Raw genomic sequence first — 15679 nt, forward strand, 5'->3', positions numbered from 1 at the left:
AAACCAGTGACCTTGCTGTGAAGCAACATCGCTACCCATTTTTTAATTTATTTAATTATGTATTTATTTATTTATTTTTGTTGCTGAATACAAAAACATACATAACAGTACATAAAACTTAAAATGCAATATCACCCAATAAGTGACTTTGACAAAAATAACAATACCAATAAGGAACAATAGAAATAATAACAATAACTGCTTAAAAAAGTGAAAGAAAAAAAAAAAAAAGAAAAGCGTTTAAAGGTTTCGTTTTTAGAAGGGTTAATTTAAGATTACTCATACAAGACTTTAAGAGCAGGACAAATTTGGACAGTTTTTTAAAGCTTAGCCGATCCTAAATCAACTTTATATAATTCTCCGTTCTTTTAAGAAGACCACAAAGGGAAGTTTACATTGGGCAGGATATTTTATGAGAAACTGAAGTATACACAACCTGACAAAAGTCTTGTAGCCTGTCCAAGTTTTATTAACAACAAATAATAACTTGACTTCTAGTTGAGCGTTTGGTATCAGAAGTGGCTAATATGAAAGGCAAAGGCCTCTAGATTACACTTATTTCACCAAAATAAAATATGATGATGCCTTGATTTTTAATTATTTAATTAGGACAGTAAGGTCTGACTTTGCTTAGACAAAAGTCTGTTCACTTAACAGAAATAATGTACAGTACAGAATATAAAGTCATGGTGCAGTGGAAAAAGAATTCATATTCTGTATGACTCCCATGAGCTTGGACTGCATCCATACATCTCTGCAATGACTCAAATAACTTATTTATAAAGTCATCTGGAACGACAAAGAAAGCGTTCTTGCAGGACTCCCAGAGTTCATAAAGATTCTTTAGATTCTTTAGATACCCCAGACATGCTCAATAATGTTCATGTCTGGTGACTGGGCTGGCCAATCCTGGAGCACCATGACCTTCTCGGCTTTCAGAAACTTTGATGTGGAGGCTGAGAAGGGGGCGCTATCCTTGCTAAACAATTTGCCCTCACCTGTAGTTTGGTATGTAATGGGCAGCACAAATGTCTTGATACCTTAGGCTGTTGATGTTGCCATCCACTCTGCAGATCTCTCGCATGCCCCATACTGAATGTAACCCCCAACCATGATTTTTCCTTCACCAAACTTGACTGATTTCTTTGAGAATCTTGGCTCCATGCTGGTTCCAATAGGTCTCCTACAGTATTTGTGATGATTGGGATGCAGTTCAACAGATGATTCATCTACCTTCTGCCACTTTTCCAAATGATCAACTAGAAGTCAAGGTATTATTTGTTGCTCTTACAACTGGGATCAACGACAAGACTTTTGTCAGGTAGTGTAAAGTGATGTCAAAAAAAGTTGATCAGTGGAAAAATCCATTAGGTAAAAATGGTAAATAAAGATATGCTTAAGACTAACATACTGATACTAACCTAATCTTTAAAAAAACGTTATTTTGATTCCTGGGAAGGAAACGCTTCCTACGTCTTCTTTTGTTCACGTCAAAGCCATGTGGTCAATAGTGCTGCCGAGTCATTCGTCAACTTGTTAAAGCTATCCAAATTAGACAGATGCTAATGCTTACATTGCATGAACACATTGTTTTTGTTTCCCTCAGTTGCTCAGTGAGCATACGCAACCCTCGCAGAACGAAGAGCGATGGCACGTGCTTGGCCAGTTCTCAGCATTGGCTCCATGGCCTTGATAAGACTAAATGGTTGGCAGCCGAGTTCCAGCGCACTCTGACCACACTGGGGAAGGCAGGGAAATCATTACCCAGTCCAGAAACACAGATGCTCCTGGTGAGTGTGTCGAACAGCCCCCGCAGTGCTGAAACGGGGAAAAGATCTGCTCATATCGCTGCCGAAACTCTCTCTGGATTGTGAACAACGCGGCCAGATGGATATCACAGTAAACACAGTTGCACATTCACCTAGCAGCTTTCGTTTCTATCAGGATAAATGAGCCCTCGATTGTATTTTCATTTTAATTAGGTTGGAATAAAGAGGAACACCAAAGTGCACACGTGCGCCTGCATGTTTCTAAACGCAGAAGGCATCCGCTTTCTCTGAGCTATGAAATTTGAAAATTTGTTGACATCCCGGGTGTCTAATTAGCAATTAGTATTTTAGCATGTTCTCATTTGCTGTCTTTCAATTCCAGTTTTACAGAAAATGGCAGCCGTTTGTTTTAGCTCTCTTTTGGAGTGAGACAATAGTTAAAAGGAGATTTCTCATCTGTGCTGTTATTTGCATAACAATGTATGCTCAGATGAAGAGATAGGAGATTGATTTCTGTCTGATGCGTCTATTGTTAAATGTCAGTTGAAAAGTCAAGGCGCCACATGAACAGTCTTCAGCACAGAGAAAAGTACCATCAGGCCTTTAATGGCACTGTGTCATCTCTATAGACCCAAGGCTCTTGTAATTAGCAGCTTCAGAATCTCAGTTGGACCGTTGGGGGTGACTCAGGTCCATTATGTTAAGGAAGGCTGAAATTATTGAGAAATACCAAATGGAGACTTCTATAGATGTCTATAGATGTATGAAGCTACATTTTCTATTGAGATCACATCACTATTGTCTGAGTTCTTTAGTGGTTTATAGGTCAGGAGGTTTAGGGGGATGAATGGATTGCTAGACGTGCATGGAAGTTTGGTTGTATATATATGTATGTATATATGTATGTATGTATGTATGTATGATATATATATTATATATATATATATATATATATATATATATATATATTATACATATGTATATATACATATGTATGTATGCATGTATGTATGGTATATATATGTATGTATGTATGATCACGATCAGGATAAGTAACACAGAGATAAACCCAGCAGGATTTACAGACTGTGAGGTGTCGTACGGCTCAAACACCTGCAGCGCGAAGCAAATACTGTAAATTTACTCCTAAAAGGCTCATGTATTAAATACATTTACAAAGACGAAAACGAAGAATATTTTTGCTATATTTTAGTTAGTTTCAGTTAGTTTGTATGTAACAATACAGTTTCAGGTAGTTCTAGTTTTAAAAAAAAAACTCTCGTTTTTTTCGTTCATTTTCGTTAATAATAAAAACCGTGCTTTAAACACCCCGGGACTGTTGCTGACTACGGAGGATAAGGGAGCTCTCAGGTTTCATCTAAAATATCTTAGTTTGTATTCGATGATCAACGAAGGTCTCAGGTGATTAGTATAACATGACGGAGAGTAAATAATTGCTAAATTTTAGTTTTGGGGTGAACTAACCCTTTAAATAAATAAATAGATGGATCAACCAATAATTGTAATATATTTAAAGATAAATTAATTCAAAAATGTAATGACACCTTAAATCTTGTCATTTCTAGATATACCCATCTGTGGGAAAATGTAAGAAACCAGTTTTGGAGGGCTATCCAGGTATCATTCATTCTTTTACTCTGAAAAAAATAACATCACCTCCAGTCATTATATGACAACTGACATTTCTTGTTCTCTGATCCCTTCAGCCGGAGGATCTTTACCTTACAGCATACAGACGGCACAAAAACAGCTCTGGCTTCATTCTTACTTCCAGTAAGTTCTCCTTTCTTTGTGGAAAAAAACAAATTTTGGCAATATTCTCATCAAAATTCAGTCATTTTAAAAATGCAACCTTAAAAAAAGGCTGCTCTGACTTTGTGAGTTAAACAGCTGCCTTTCCCCAAGAGTTGTCTGACCCTTCAATGCTCCTTAGAAATTTCAATTGGGTTCTTATCCCATCGCTCCCACCATTTTAAGACATTATCACCATAAATAAGCTATTTTGCTGGTCGCCTCAATTTCGCTAAGTGATCATAGATGGGCATATTGCAATGTAGATTCAATCTTAGTCTCCCTCTGGAGTATGCACTCTACACTCAGTCTGTTTAAATGAGTCCATGTAGATTTTTTGCATTCATGCCTGAATACTGACAGCAATCAGACAGAAAGCTCTCCTCTCAGTCTGCACAGTATGGCCTAAAACACCAGCTCCCTGCACCTGCAAATGGCAGGAAACGATTCTTTGGGTGTTCTCACGCTTAGGAAAGGTATATCAGCAGGTGTTTCATTCTTTTCTTTCTCCCCTTCCCTTCAATCTCTGTCTTCTAACAGTGGCTGGCATGCTGACGTTACTGGAAGGAGCAACGCAATGCCTCACATTTAAAACCTACATGAGGGTTTCACCGGACTTCACACAACTGGCATGGTTTCTTGTCACAAGGTTGGAATGATCAAGTAACTTGTTAAATCAGAATAAATTTGGGCTTGATTGACAGACTGCATGTAATAGTTTTAAGGTGCCGTATGTAAGTTTGACATCCAGGGGTTGAACTAGGTATTCATATATATATATATGAACATTACAATTATGTCTAATATATTTAAACATATATGTACATATTTGCTATTCAAATTGTAAAAAAAAATACATATAATATGCAAGCCATTTTTGCAATATTTTGAAATAAATGTTGAAAATATAAAATTTTATATATGTGAAATCCAAATATTAATGTCATATATGTAATTTGAGGGATGGGATGATGGCTCAGTGGTTTGCACTGTCGCCTCACAGCAAGAAGATCACAGGTTTGAGTCCCAACTGTGTCATTTGACCTTTCTTGGTGGAGTTTGCATATTCACCCCATGTGGGTTTCCTCCAGGTGCGCAAGTTCCCCCCACAGTCCAAAGACATGCGGCATAGTTGAATTGAATAAACTAAATTGGCCGTAGTATGTGTGCGTGTTAAATGTGAGAGTGTATTGGTGTTTCCAGTTCTGGGTTGTGGCTGGAAAGGCATCCTCAAAAAACATATGCTGAATAAGTTGGTGGTTCATTCTGCTGTGACAACCCCTGATAAATAAAGGGACAAAGCCGAAGGAAAATGAATGAATGAGTGTATATGTATTGCTATATATCAGATTTCTATGTGGGGCCCATTAAAGCAATGAACTTTAATATCTCTCTCTCTCTCACACACACATACACACATTTTTTATAAATAATAGATCATTTAGCACAGTTGTAGATATAATTGCGTCAGTTTACACTGTGAGTGCTTTTTGTTGAAGGTACATGCATAAATGATTCTGCTAGTCTGCTAAAACAAACACCAAAACACTTTTATTTTAAATATGTCATGTTAATGTTAAACCGGCGAAGATCAACACCATTTCTGCTCTTTTGTTCTTCAGAGTGCTGCTTGTAGCTGCCAAAATAATGCTCCTGGCAGAAGGAGGCTTGTTTTTTTCCTCTGATCCCTGGCTGATTTGTGTCTTCTGCGCTACATTGATAGTGTTCCACTCGAAGGAGTCCCTTAGGCCCCATAAATGTATATTTACTCAACATAAGCCTGATATGTTTGTTTATTCAGGATTATGCCATCTTGTTTCATTGGCTGTAACTAAGCTGCAAAATCACAACCGCTTTTCCGCTATTAGTTAACACTATGGACTCTGAACCGTTAACAAGTTTCATGCAACAGTGCTTTTACATATAATCAAAGCCTTTTAGCACAATCAGTCACCTGAAGTGGCATGTCTTGGTGCAGAAGTTAAGTGGACAAGATGGGCCATAAAATGTAATGATGTGGTAAAAGAACACTCTTGTCTTTGATTACATGTATCTTTCAAATTTGATCCAGGAATAGCATGTTTAAGGGGTAGTTTGCCCAAAACTAAATTCTGTCATTATTTACTCCCCACTTACTGGTTAATTTTGACTTTTTCCTTTAAAAACAAAATAAGGTTTTTAAAGAAAGCCGGAAAACTGTAATCAATGCCTTCCACAGTAATTGCTTTCCCTACTATGGAAGTCAATGGTTTTCAGCATTCTTCAGTCTGAGCATGAGTCTGAACAGCCACGTTGCGTCAGTTTCCCCAATCCCCCAACCCCCTCCCCCCAAACTGTAGACCTAAGGGAAACACTGGTATATATCTCTTTAAAACTTGCAGATACTCTAGTTAGTAAATGTTATTTTCTGTGTGAACTGTCCCTTTAAGCTTGCATTTGAAGTCTGTATTTTAACTATGCTGCCCTAGAAAACCAACTATTGAGGAGATTTTTCTGGCTTTAAAATCCATATTTGAAGTGGACTCATTTCTTTGTTCCCATCTTTTAACTCACGGTGTTGCATTGAAGCCCACATTATTTATATCTTAAGCCAGCATGAATGACCGCTGTTTCTGCAGTATTTCTCAAAGCTCACACTTTAATCGTGGTTGAAATACAGTACACATGGAGACCAAGGGGGATTGTGAAGAGTGTCTCTAGGTCAGTCGTGCTGGTCCAGCGAGTTATTCATAGTCCTTTTTATGAAGATTAAAGCCTGCAGTGGATGCAGAGCCTTCAGGCACAACCTGTCAGACTTATGATTCTAAGTGCAAAATGCATAAATTATTCAGTAATTGCAGCATGTTAAAGGCTGCTCAACAATATCCTTCAGCTTTTGCTTAATGCTAATGCTTCTCGTTGAGGTGACATTTGCATGATATGTTTGACTTTGAAACATGGGTGAAACTTCCTCTGCTGGTGTCCTCCACAGTGCCAATTTATCAAAAGCTGCCTGGGGCGCCCTGGAGAAGAATAACACTCAGATCATGGTCCGCTCCTATGAACTGGGGGTCCTCTACCTGCCATCTGCCTTTGTGAGTATTATGGCTCAAGTCAGTTCACGACAACTTGTTGGACTTTCAAGGGGTGAAGCCAAAATTTGTCGCTCAGAACATCTTAAAGGGATAGTGTACCTAAAAATTGAAAGAACAAAATTGTCGTAGTTTACTAATTCTTTTTGTGAAAACTGTTTTTATTATTGCAATGTTTGTTCATAGAGAGAATACAGCATATGATTATATCTTAAACAACCCCAAATGCCCACCCAGCCATGCAGGTAGACTTATGTATACATTCTATAATGACAAAAATTAAAATAAAAACAAGAATAATGTTAAACCAAATAAAGAGTAGAAGTTAAAAAAGTAAAAATAAATAACTTTTACATCAAGACATAAATATAATTTATAATCCTTGAATTGTTTCCAACAGTTGGAGTTGTTTTGTTCTGTTGAACGCAAAAGAAGATATTTTGAAGAATGTTGGAAACCTGTAAACCATTGTGTTGTAGCCATTTTTTGAAACTGCATTTTATTTAGTTTGAACATAAATATTTGGTGTTTTTGTTTTTTTGTTTTGTTCTTCAATTTGAATGTGAACGTCATAAAAGCGTGGAAAATGGAGCAGCAGAAGGCCAGATAAACAAAAGTGGGTCGGTCACACAGTTGTTTGACCACTTCATGTATTTTTAGTGATAAATTATTGTTTTGTAGCAAATTTAGTTTGACATAATTTTTATCTTAATGCTGATGCATTTGTGTTGGTAAATTACCTGTTTAACAAGCAAAAGAATCTAATGAAAGTAAATGGTGTGATGATATTCACCAATATCTTAAGAATTCTTATTAATTTCACCGTGAAGTGCTTTGAAATGTGCAGTTTTTTATTTGATTTTTGACAAATCTCAACTGAAACATTAAGACAGGGCGGGGCATATAGTAGCTCCTCCCCTTTAAAAATAAACAAAAGCGTTTCTTTTTATCACAGGTTGAGCTCAAGCGCATTAAATGAAAAGCAAACGAAGGGGGGCGGAAGATGTCAGATACTAGAGGGCATTTGACTGGTCAGAAGATTTGATGAGAAACTGAAGAGGTGGAGTCAAGAAAATCATTATAGGCAGAAGTGGCTTCTTAATCGAAATTTATCAGTGGTTTGGAGTACACTCGATTATATCCTTAAGCAGGGGGCACCCCTAGCAAATTTGGGCAAAATGAGTGAGGGCCCTCTTAAGTTAAAAGCGTGAAGTGCATTCAAAAACAAAGCAGAACACATTGACTTCCATAATAGGAAAGACAAATACAATTTCAACGTCCTTCAATAAATCTTAATAAAAAATCTAACTGGTTTTGGATGAGTAAATAATGACAATTTTGAGTGAACTATTCCAATTAACATTAAAGCTTCCCAAGAAAACACACTTTTTTCTTTTACACTGAACAATTGAAAATATTTAATATTTATTTGTAAGATACACACATACACACACAACCTGTGAGCACAGCTGTTTCCAAGTGTTGGAAAAATAAATTAATGTGTAGAGAGAACCCAGTTCAGGAGACTTGAAACAAGCAGAAGAACACCTTTATTGAGACGTGTTTAATCTGCAGATCTGCGTCTTCAAGAAGTCCACGTGTTTGCAGAGCCTATTGGAGGTCTGCAGTCTGCGAGTTTTATCACAAGTCTGAATTGAGACAGCAATGTCCTGTCTTGGAGGAGGGGAGATAGCTAAACAAAGCATGCAAATTCAGTATTGAAGTCGGCATGATAACCGGCGTATAGGTGTTAGAAACCTGCCCAGCTACTGACCACACAAGTTCATCAACAAAAGGGGTTTCGTTGACCTGAAAGTATCACCTGAAGACAAAGGCAGAGTTGTTAAAAGCCTACCCGTAGCATTTGCATAACTTTGGCTCAGCCAGTAGTCAGAAAGACAAAGGTTTAATGTCTCTCATGGCTGTGCTGTTAATAAAATGATATAATCAAAATCAAAGAATAATACTTTCAGTTATATGGAGATTATTGATCATTTGAAAGTAGATTATATAAATGTATATTTCCACACAAGTGTATTACTATCTTTAATAACGTCTATATATTATTTTGCGCTGGTTTCCCCCACAGTCCAAAGACAAATACAGTAGGTAAATTAAATAAACCAAATTGGCCGTAGTGTATGAGTGTGTGTCAATGGGTGTTTTCCTGTACTGGGTTGCTGCTGGAAGGGCATCCTCTGTGTAAAACATATGCCGGAATAGTTGGCAGTTCATTCCACTGTGGCAACCTCTGAAATAGAGACTTGAGAATAGAGAATAAAGCCGAAGGAAAATGACTGAATGAATGCTAGATGTAAGCCACTTGATTGATCATGTCAAGGAGATGTAAAGACTGTTTGCACATTTTTGAAGACTTAGGGTGTATGGGAAAAAAAACTTACAAAGAAAAAACAAACAAAGGCTCATTTCTAATCCATGAATGCATCTCTAGGCGGTCTCACAGTTTGAAGTGTCAGGCTTAGGAAATAAGCACGTGTTGATGTGAATAATTAAGCAAAGTGTCTTCTCACAGGATAAGAGCAAACAGTCTTATGATTAATTATGAGACATGAGCACATCATTTAATTGCTGTTGTCATTTGCCACTTCGCAACCTGTGGAAAGAAAACCCTGAAGATTAAAATAGCATGACAAAAAGATCAAAATATTGCAATTTTCTCCTGCAATTAAAGCTAGTGTATGCAAACAATGTGCCTTGTTCACAATTTCTTAAGGATTTTCATTAATTTCACAAAGTTTTTTAGGCAGCAATTCTTAAAGGTCCTGTGCAGTGCTTTAAAATCTCTATTTTTATTCAATGTTTGACATAATCTCAACTGAAGCATAAACATATATAGTAATATAGTAGCCCCTCCTCCTTTAAAAAAAACAACCAATAGTGTTTCGTTTTTATGTGCTATTGAGAATAATTGAGCTCAAGCGCATCAAATGAACAGCAAATGAAAAGTGTCTTTAAGGGGGTGGGACATATCAGATGCAAGAGAGCGTTTGATTGGTCACATGAGAATGAGAAACTGAAGTATGAAGGGAAGTGACAAACTGCAAGCCTTCTATGTTATATCTTCTAAATGCGTCACTGTTTTGGAGCACACTAGCTTAAAGATATATTGAAACTAACATGTATAAATCTTTATTTTAATTTCACAGGAACATTAACAATAGCAAATCACATGTCTTTTTAATAAAAAGTGTATAGCGTTTTTTTTTTTTTTTTTAAGTTATTATCAAAAGAAATTCTGTGTAATTTCCCAGAAAAGGGAATGACATTTTAGGGCCGTGCGCAAAGAAAGTTGGGATGTTGAAGAGATGCGCAGACCATGCTTGTTATTATTATTATTGTTATTATTATTATTATTTACAGAAAGGTACGCCATATACAGCTTATTCAGCATACAAATGATTTTATATGTAGACTACAGAAGGTGTTGCACTTCTTCTGTGCCTTTGTAAATAAAATAAATGGTATATTTCTCCTCTCCATTCACTTACATGGTGCATAATGCATATTTGTCATCAAGACTGCCATTCCTTCTTAATTTAACATTCTAATTTTAGTATTTCTTTTTCTAATATTTTAAATTTAACATTTCCAATTCTAATGGAAGAACTCATCTGTGGTGTTGCCTTTGCACTGTTATATCTGACATATAGCCTATAACACGCTCTCACATGTCTGTGTATATATATATATATAGAGAGAGAGAGAGAGAGAGATTTTTCAACACATTTCTAATCATAATAGTTTTAATAACTAATTTCTAATAACTGATTTATTTTATCTTTGTCATGGTGACAGTAAATAATATTTTACTAGATATTTTTCAAGACACTTCTTTACAGCTTAAAGTGACATTTTAAGGCTTAACTGGGTTAATTGGGGTAACTAAGCAGGTTAGTGTAATTAGGCAAGTTATTGTATAACAATGGTTTATTTTGTAGACTATCGAAAAAATATAGCTTAAAGGGGCTAATCATTTTGACCTTAAATATTTTTTTTTTTTTTTTTAAACTGCTTTTATTCTAGCCGAAATATATAAATACAGTGCTCAGCATAATTGAGTACACCCCATTTTGAAAATAAATATTAATATCATATACATAGGCAATGTATTTTGGTGCATTGAAAACACATTTATTAAACAGATATATTTATTAAAATAATATTTTAGTCACCAAATATATTTAGAAATTGAAAGATAATACAATTAAATTCAAGCAAAATATTGCAAAAAAAATAAAAATCCTACAAAACCTACAAAATTTCAACTAAATTAAAAAACATTTTTTTTTTGCTTCTATTGATTTTTCCTTGTTTTATATTTGTGTTTAATATTGTTCTATAACATACAAATTTAGGTGTACTAGTTTTTGGACCAATATCGTAAGTTATTTTGTTAGATAAGCTCCAGATTTGGCTTCAGTACTAAGTAATCTGATGTATATGCACAAATATAATATTGTATAGCTTCTTATTAAAAATAATAATTTAAAAGAGAGATTTGTAATGGGTGTACTTATATATGCTGTGCACTGTATGTATGTGTTAAAATGTGCATACAGTATGGTGTTTTCAACAACCAGATGCATTTAGACCTCTCCCTCTGGAATGCTTCCCAGACCCCCTACTGAAGTGCTTTGAGCGATCAGATTTATTTCCATCTCGAATGGAAATCACCTCTGTTAAAATCTCAGAAAATTTCATTTAGTTCTGTACAGATCTTTAGGGTAAACCACCTGGTTAGAAAGTAAGACCCTCATTTCCAGTCTTGTCTTGGAAACCTGGAAATATATAAAGCAATTTCAAAGTCTGATTTCCAGGCCTGGAAGATTCATCAAAATTAATTAAATATTAAGTATGCCTATGAGAGGAAAATAAAAGAATTCACTGTTAAACCAGAATGAGTGTTGCCATCTAATCATGTTGCAGGATGTTAACTACGGTTTTATCCAGCAGGGTTTAGTGGAGAAATTAAGTAGAGTGTGTGAATGTACTTCTGAATTACTCTGAATGTGTAAATACTGTAGATAATGTTTTGGAGTACGTCTTTGATTTCTCCATATGGACAGAGAGAGCCTTTGTGTAGCGCACACATACTCTCAGGGTAATTTGTCCTTGTTGTCAGGGTAGGTCTTAGAATTACATCAAAAGTTGCTAAGCAACAGTATGGTTCAGTTCTCTTGCCATGAAAAAAAAGAGGCGGGGGGAACATGAGTTTGAAAGAGGATAGTGAAAAGGTTGTGCTCTCGTATTCAGAAGGGATGTGTTGTGTTTATTGTTTTCTTTTTTGTGGCCCAAAGCATCTTTGCTTTAGTTGAAGTTGAACACAAGTCTTGTTCGTGTCATGCTTAGATCTTGCCGGAGGTCATTTATGAATAACTCACAAACATTAAGCATGTTTTGTTTTATTATAATGAGTCCATAATTAGATTATTTTAGGCTTCGAGGACATTATATTTGCATTTAATGCACTTAATCGTTTTTGGTTGATTGCTTGGGTTACAAATGAAGCTGCATGTTGAATTTATTTTTACAACTGTAGAGGTCATGCTCCTTTCTTTTCATAATGAGTCACATTTCATTGTTTGCCACTGTGTGGTGCTTTAATTAAAGTTCGCTTGTTTAAGAAAGTCTGAGATCCGTCTATTCATGAGAACAAATTATATTTTGTTTTCACTCTTAATGAAACACCTTTGACAGCAAGTACATGCTCTCAAAGCAGCATAACGTTCTCTCTCTCTCTTCACAGTCATGCTGTGTTGCAATACACCAATCAGAGACAGGGATTATTAGTGAGCCAAACTTAACCTTGCCCTTGTTTACCACCAACAAAGTTAGTACAGCTTAAAAAGTATGTTCGAGAATTAAGTGCAGGTGATGAGTCAGTATTTTATCATTTTGTACATTTTTTTCTTGGTATTCATGTAAACTGCTGCATTACTAGCTCTTGGAAGCCAAGTCAAGGCCATTACAGTGATTTATGAGGAAATGAATGTTCAGTATAACACCAAGCACCATAATTGAGATGTGCTTGCATATGCTGAGAATTGAAATAGCTAAAAATGAACCATGCTGCAAAGGTAACCATTTTATAAGGCATATAAGTGCAGAAATAGTTGTTTTTTTTTCACTAGAAACTTTGTGCGTAAGGATTCTAGGTGCCAGATACCTAACGGGGCTTATTTACAGATGGGTATGGAAATATCTCTGGATGAATTACTGACAATGTGCAGAATAAGGTGGGGCTAGACAAATATATGGGGGTCCTGACAAATGAATATTTATTAGGGGTCTAATGATATTCAAACGGAATAAAAAAAATGTGCAGTGGGTGTCATAGGGGGAGTACCACCTTTTTCGGTTTGGTTTGAATATCGTTACACCCATCGTTTTTAGCAACCCCGCATATTTGTCTACCCCAGTTGAATTTTTTCATTTATTTATTGATTTATTTATTGATACTCTCATAGTAAGCTGTTTAATACCATGCGTCCGCAGCCCTCACCCCTATCTACCACCCTACACCATCAGAGGACATTGATATATGACAGAGAGCAAATCTTTAATCACAGAAAGAACCAAAAATTAGAGATGCACCAATATGGATTTTTGGGTCGATAACAATAATCGATAATTCTTAAGATTTGTAGGCCGTTAACCGATAAATTAGCCGATAAATAGAAATATTGCTGATTTTATTTGAATCTTATAAATCTTTATTTGGTGATCTGATGAACTGAATAGCCTACTCAAAGCAAAAAAAAGCAATAATTTCAAAACTGTAAGGTAACTATTCATTCATTCATTCATTCATTCATTCATTTTATTTTCGGCTTAATCCCTTTGTTAATCTGGGGTCGCCACAGCGGAATGAACCACCAACTTATTCAACATATGTTTTACGCAGCGGATGCCTATCCAGCTGCAACCTATCACTGGGAAACTCATTCACACACGCACTCATACACTACGATCAATTTTAGCATACCCAATTCACCTATACCATATGTCTTTGAGAGCACTGAGAGGACACCCACGCGACCACAGGGAGAACATGCTAACTCCACACAGAAACGCCAACTGAACCAGCAACCTTCTTGCTGTGAGGCAAACGTGCTAAACATTGCGCCACCGCACCACCGCAGGGTAATTATAAAAACATATATTCATGATTTCACATAAATCAGCTTGCCAAAAATAAATCATTTCCTTTTATTCATAGCAAATTACTAAGCAACCTGACTGTGGCATAAAAATAATAGGTTAAATAACACAACAGCATTTACTTAACAAACAAGTAAATATATTTTAAATAAAATGAAAATGAAAGAACTAAAACAAGCTCAAATGTTCTTGAATTAAACGTTTTACAGTAATGTACATATGTACAAATATGTAATGTCCGAAAAAGCATTTTGAGGTTACAGAGCCACCATACATGCGAAAAGCTATTGATAGTATGTCTTACTTTTAAAAATGCGGCATAAATTCATCCCATTTGATGTTTTAGATTCTTTTAAACACATGTAGGTGCTGCTTGTCAATCAGACAACGCTTCTAGGATCATTCTTACTGTCAATTGCGGTTAAAAAAAACTAACTAACTGTGAGTTTGAAACTTTAACTGCAGGAGGCTGCATGATGCACGTGCACGTGAAGTGGAGTCAGATTTGTACTTAGAGTCAATTTACACCAAAATACACAAAATACAAGCTGGAAATCTTGACTTCCATAGTAGTTTAGTTTTTCCTACAACTGAAGTTAATGTCAAAATATCTTCTTTTGTGTTCAATTGAAGAAAAAACTCATAAAGGTTTGGAACCAATTAAGGGAAAGTAAATAGTGAGTATATTTTCATTTTTGGGGTGAACTGTCCCTTTAAGACCTTTGAGCGGTTGAATAAGTAGCATTCCACTTTTGTTGAACTATTTTAGCTTTTTAAATCATGTTCCTTCAGAGGAACATGAAACACTGAAAATGAAAAACATAAAAAACTATTTTGTGACCAAGATCTGGAGATGTAACAGTCTCAACACATCAGGAAAAGAAGTAATTTATTGGCTTCCTAGATGCAAAAGTAAAATGGGTAAAATATCCTGTATCAAAAGTTTCAGAGGAAATAAAAAAGCAAGGAAGTGCAGTCCATGGCATCAGTGTCATCAGTCGGTGGAAATATATCTTTTGGGGCATTCTTGTCTAGTTTTCAATGTCATTGCAGTTGTTTAAACCCTGTAGGCAAAGAGTGAATGTCTTATTCACTGAAACATTAAAATGTTCAGTGTTTGAACCTTTGGGGACAGCTTGCTGCCATCTAAATTCGTCAGTACCTTCTGAAAGAATTCAAATGTGAACTTGAGACCTTGAGGATAGCTTAAGTTGAGAGCGTAGATCAGTCCGAAGAGAATTACTAATCCAAAGCAAATACTCTTTAGGTTCTCTAGCAGCGATACACCCTCCATCACAACTCCAACATCACTTGGCTCCTCCTCAGCACCAGTACCTTCCTTGCGAATCACAAAAATCCCTGGTCTCAGAAATTCTTGCTTTTGCTACTTCAGGGTTGCTGTCCTAAAATCATCAAGCAAATAAATATTACATAATTTAATAATAATAAATAAATAAAACATTATTACTTTCAAGTGTCAATGTTGTATGTTAGGTTCTTTAGCCATATATACAAACCTCAGATTCTTTGACGACTGTTGTCAGGTCCTCATTGAGATACACACAGACCCGGTATGACACAATCTTGCTGTGTATGTCACCACATTGAAAATTAGACAAAATTATACAATATTAGACATAGCAATATAATAAAAACCAACATGGTGGAAAGATCACAAATCGCTAAGACCAGTGTTGCATTTCTGATGAGGCCACTACACCCCCAACCTGAGAATATCTTCAGCATATAGATAAGGTTTCTGAACAAGTTTTTTTTTCTGACTGTTTGGTACAGTTGAAGTCAGAATTATTAGCCCTCCTGAATTTTTAGCCCCCTGTTTATTTT

At 35.8% G+C, this 15679-nt stretch overlaps 1 protein-coding gene across 1 annotated transcript in view; it reads left to right on the forward strand.

The window, feature by feature from the left end:
• tdp1 (tyrosyl-DNA phosphodiesterase 1) overlaps positions 1-15679 on the forward strand; it is a 59624-nt gene that overhangs the window by 17750 nt on the left and 26195 nt on the right. The window contains 7 exon segments of the mRNA XM_056476854.1: positions 1607-1683; positions 1685-1790; positions 3356-3407; positions 3497-3563; positions 4122-4170; positions 4172-4230; positions 6553-6655. Of these exon segments, the coding sequence (XP_056332829.1) occupies positions 1607-1683; positions 1685-1790; positions 3356-3407; positions 3497-3563; positions 4122-4170; positions 4172-4230; positions 6553-6655 (513 nt within the window).

This window comes from Danio aesculapii, chromosome 17 (assembly GCF_903798145.1).
Source record: "Danio aesculapii chromosome 17, fDanAes4.1, whole genome shotgun sequence".
Classification (NCBI taxonomy): domain Eukaryota; kingdom Metazoa; phylum Chordata; class Actinopteri; order Cypriniformes; family Danionidae; genus Danio; species Danio aesculapii.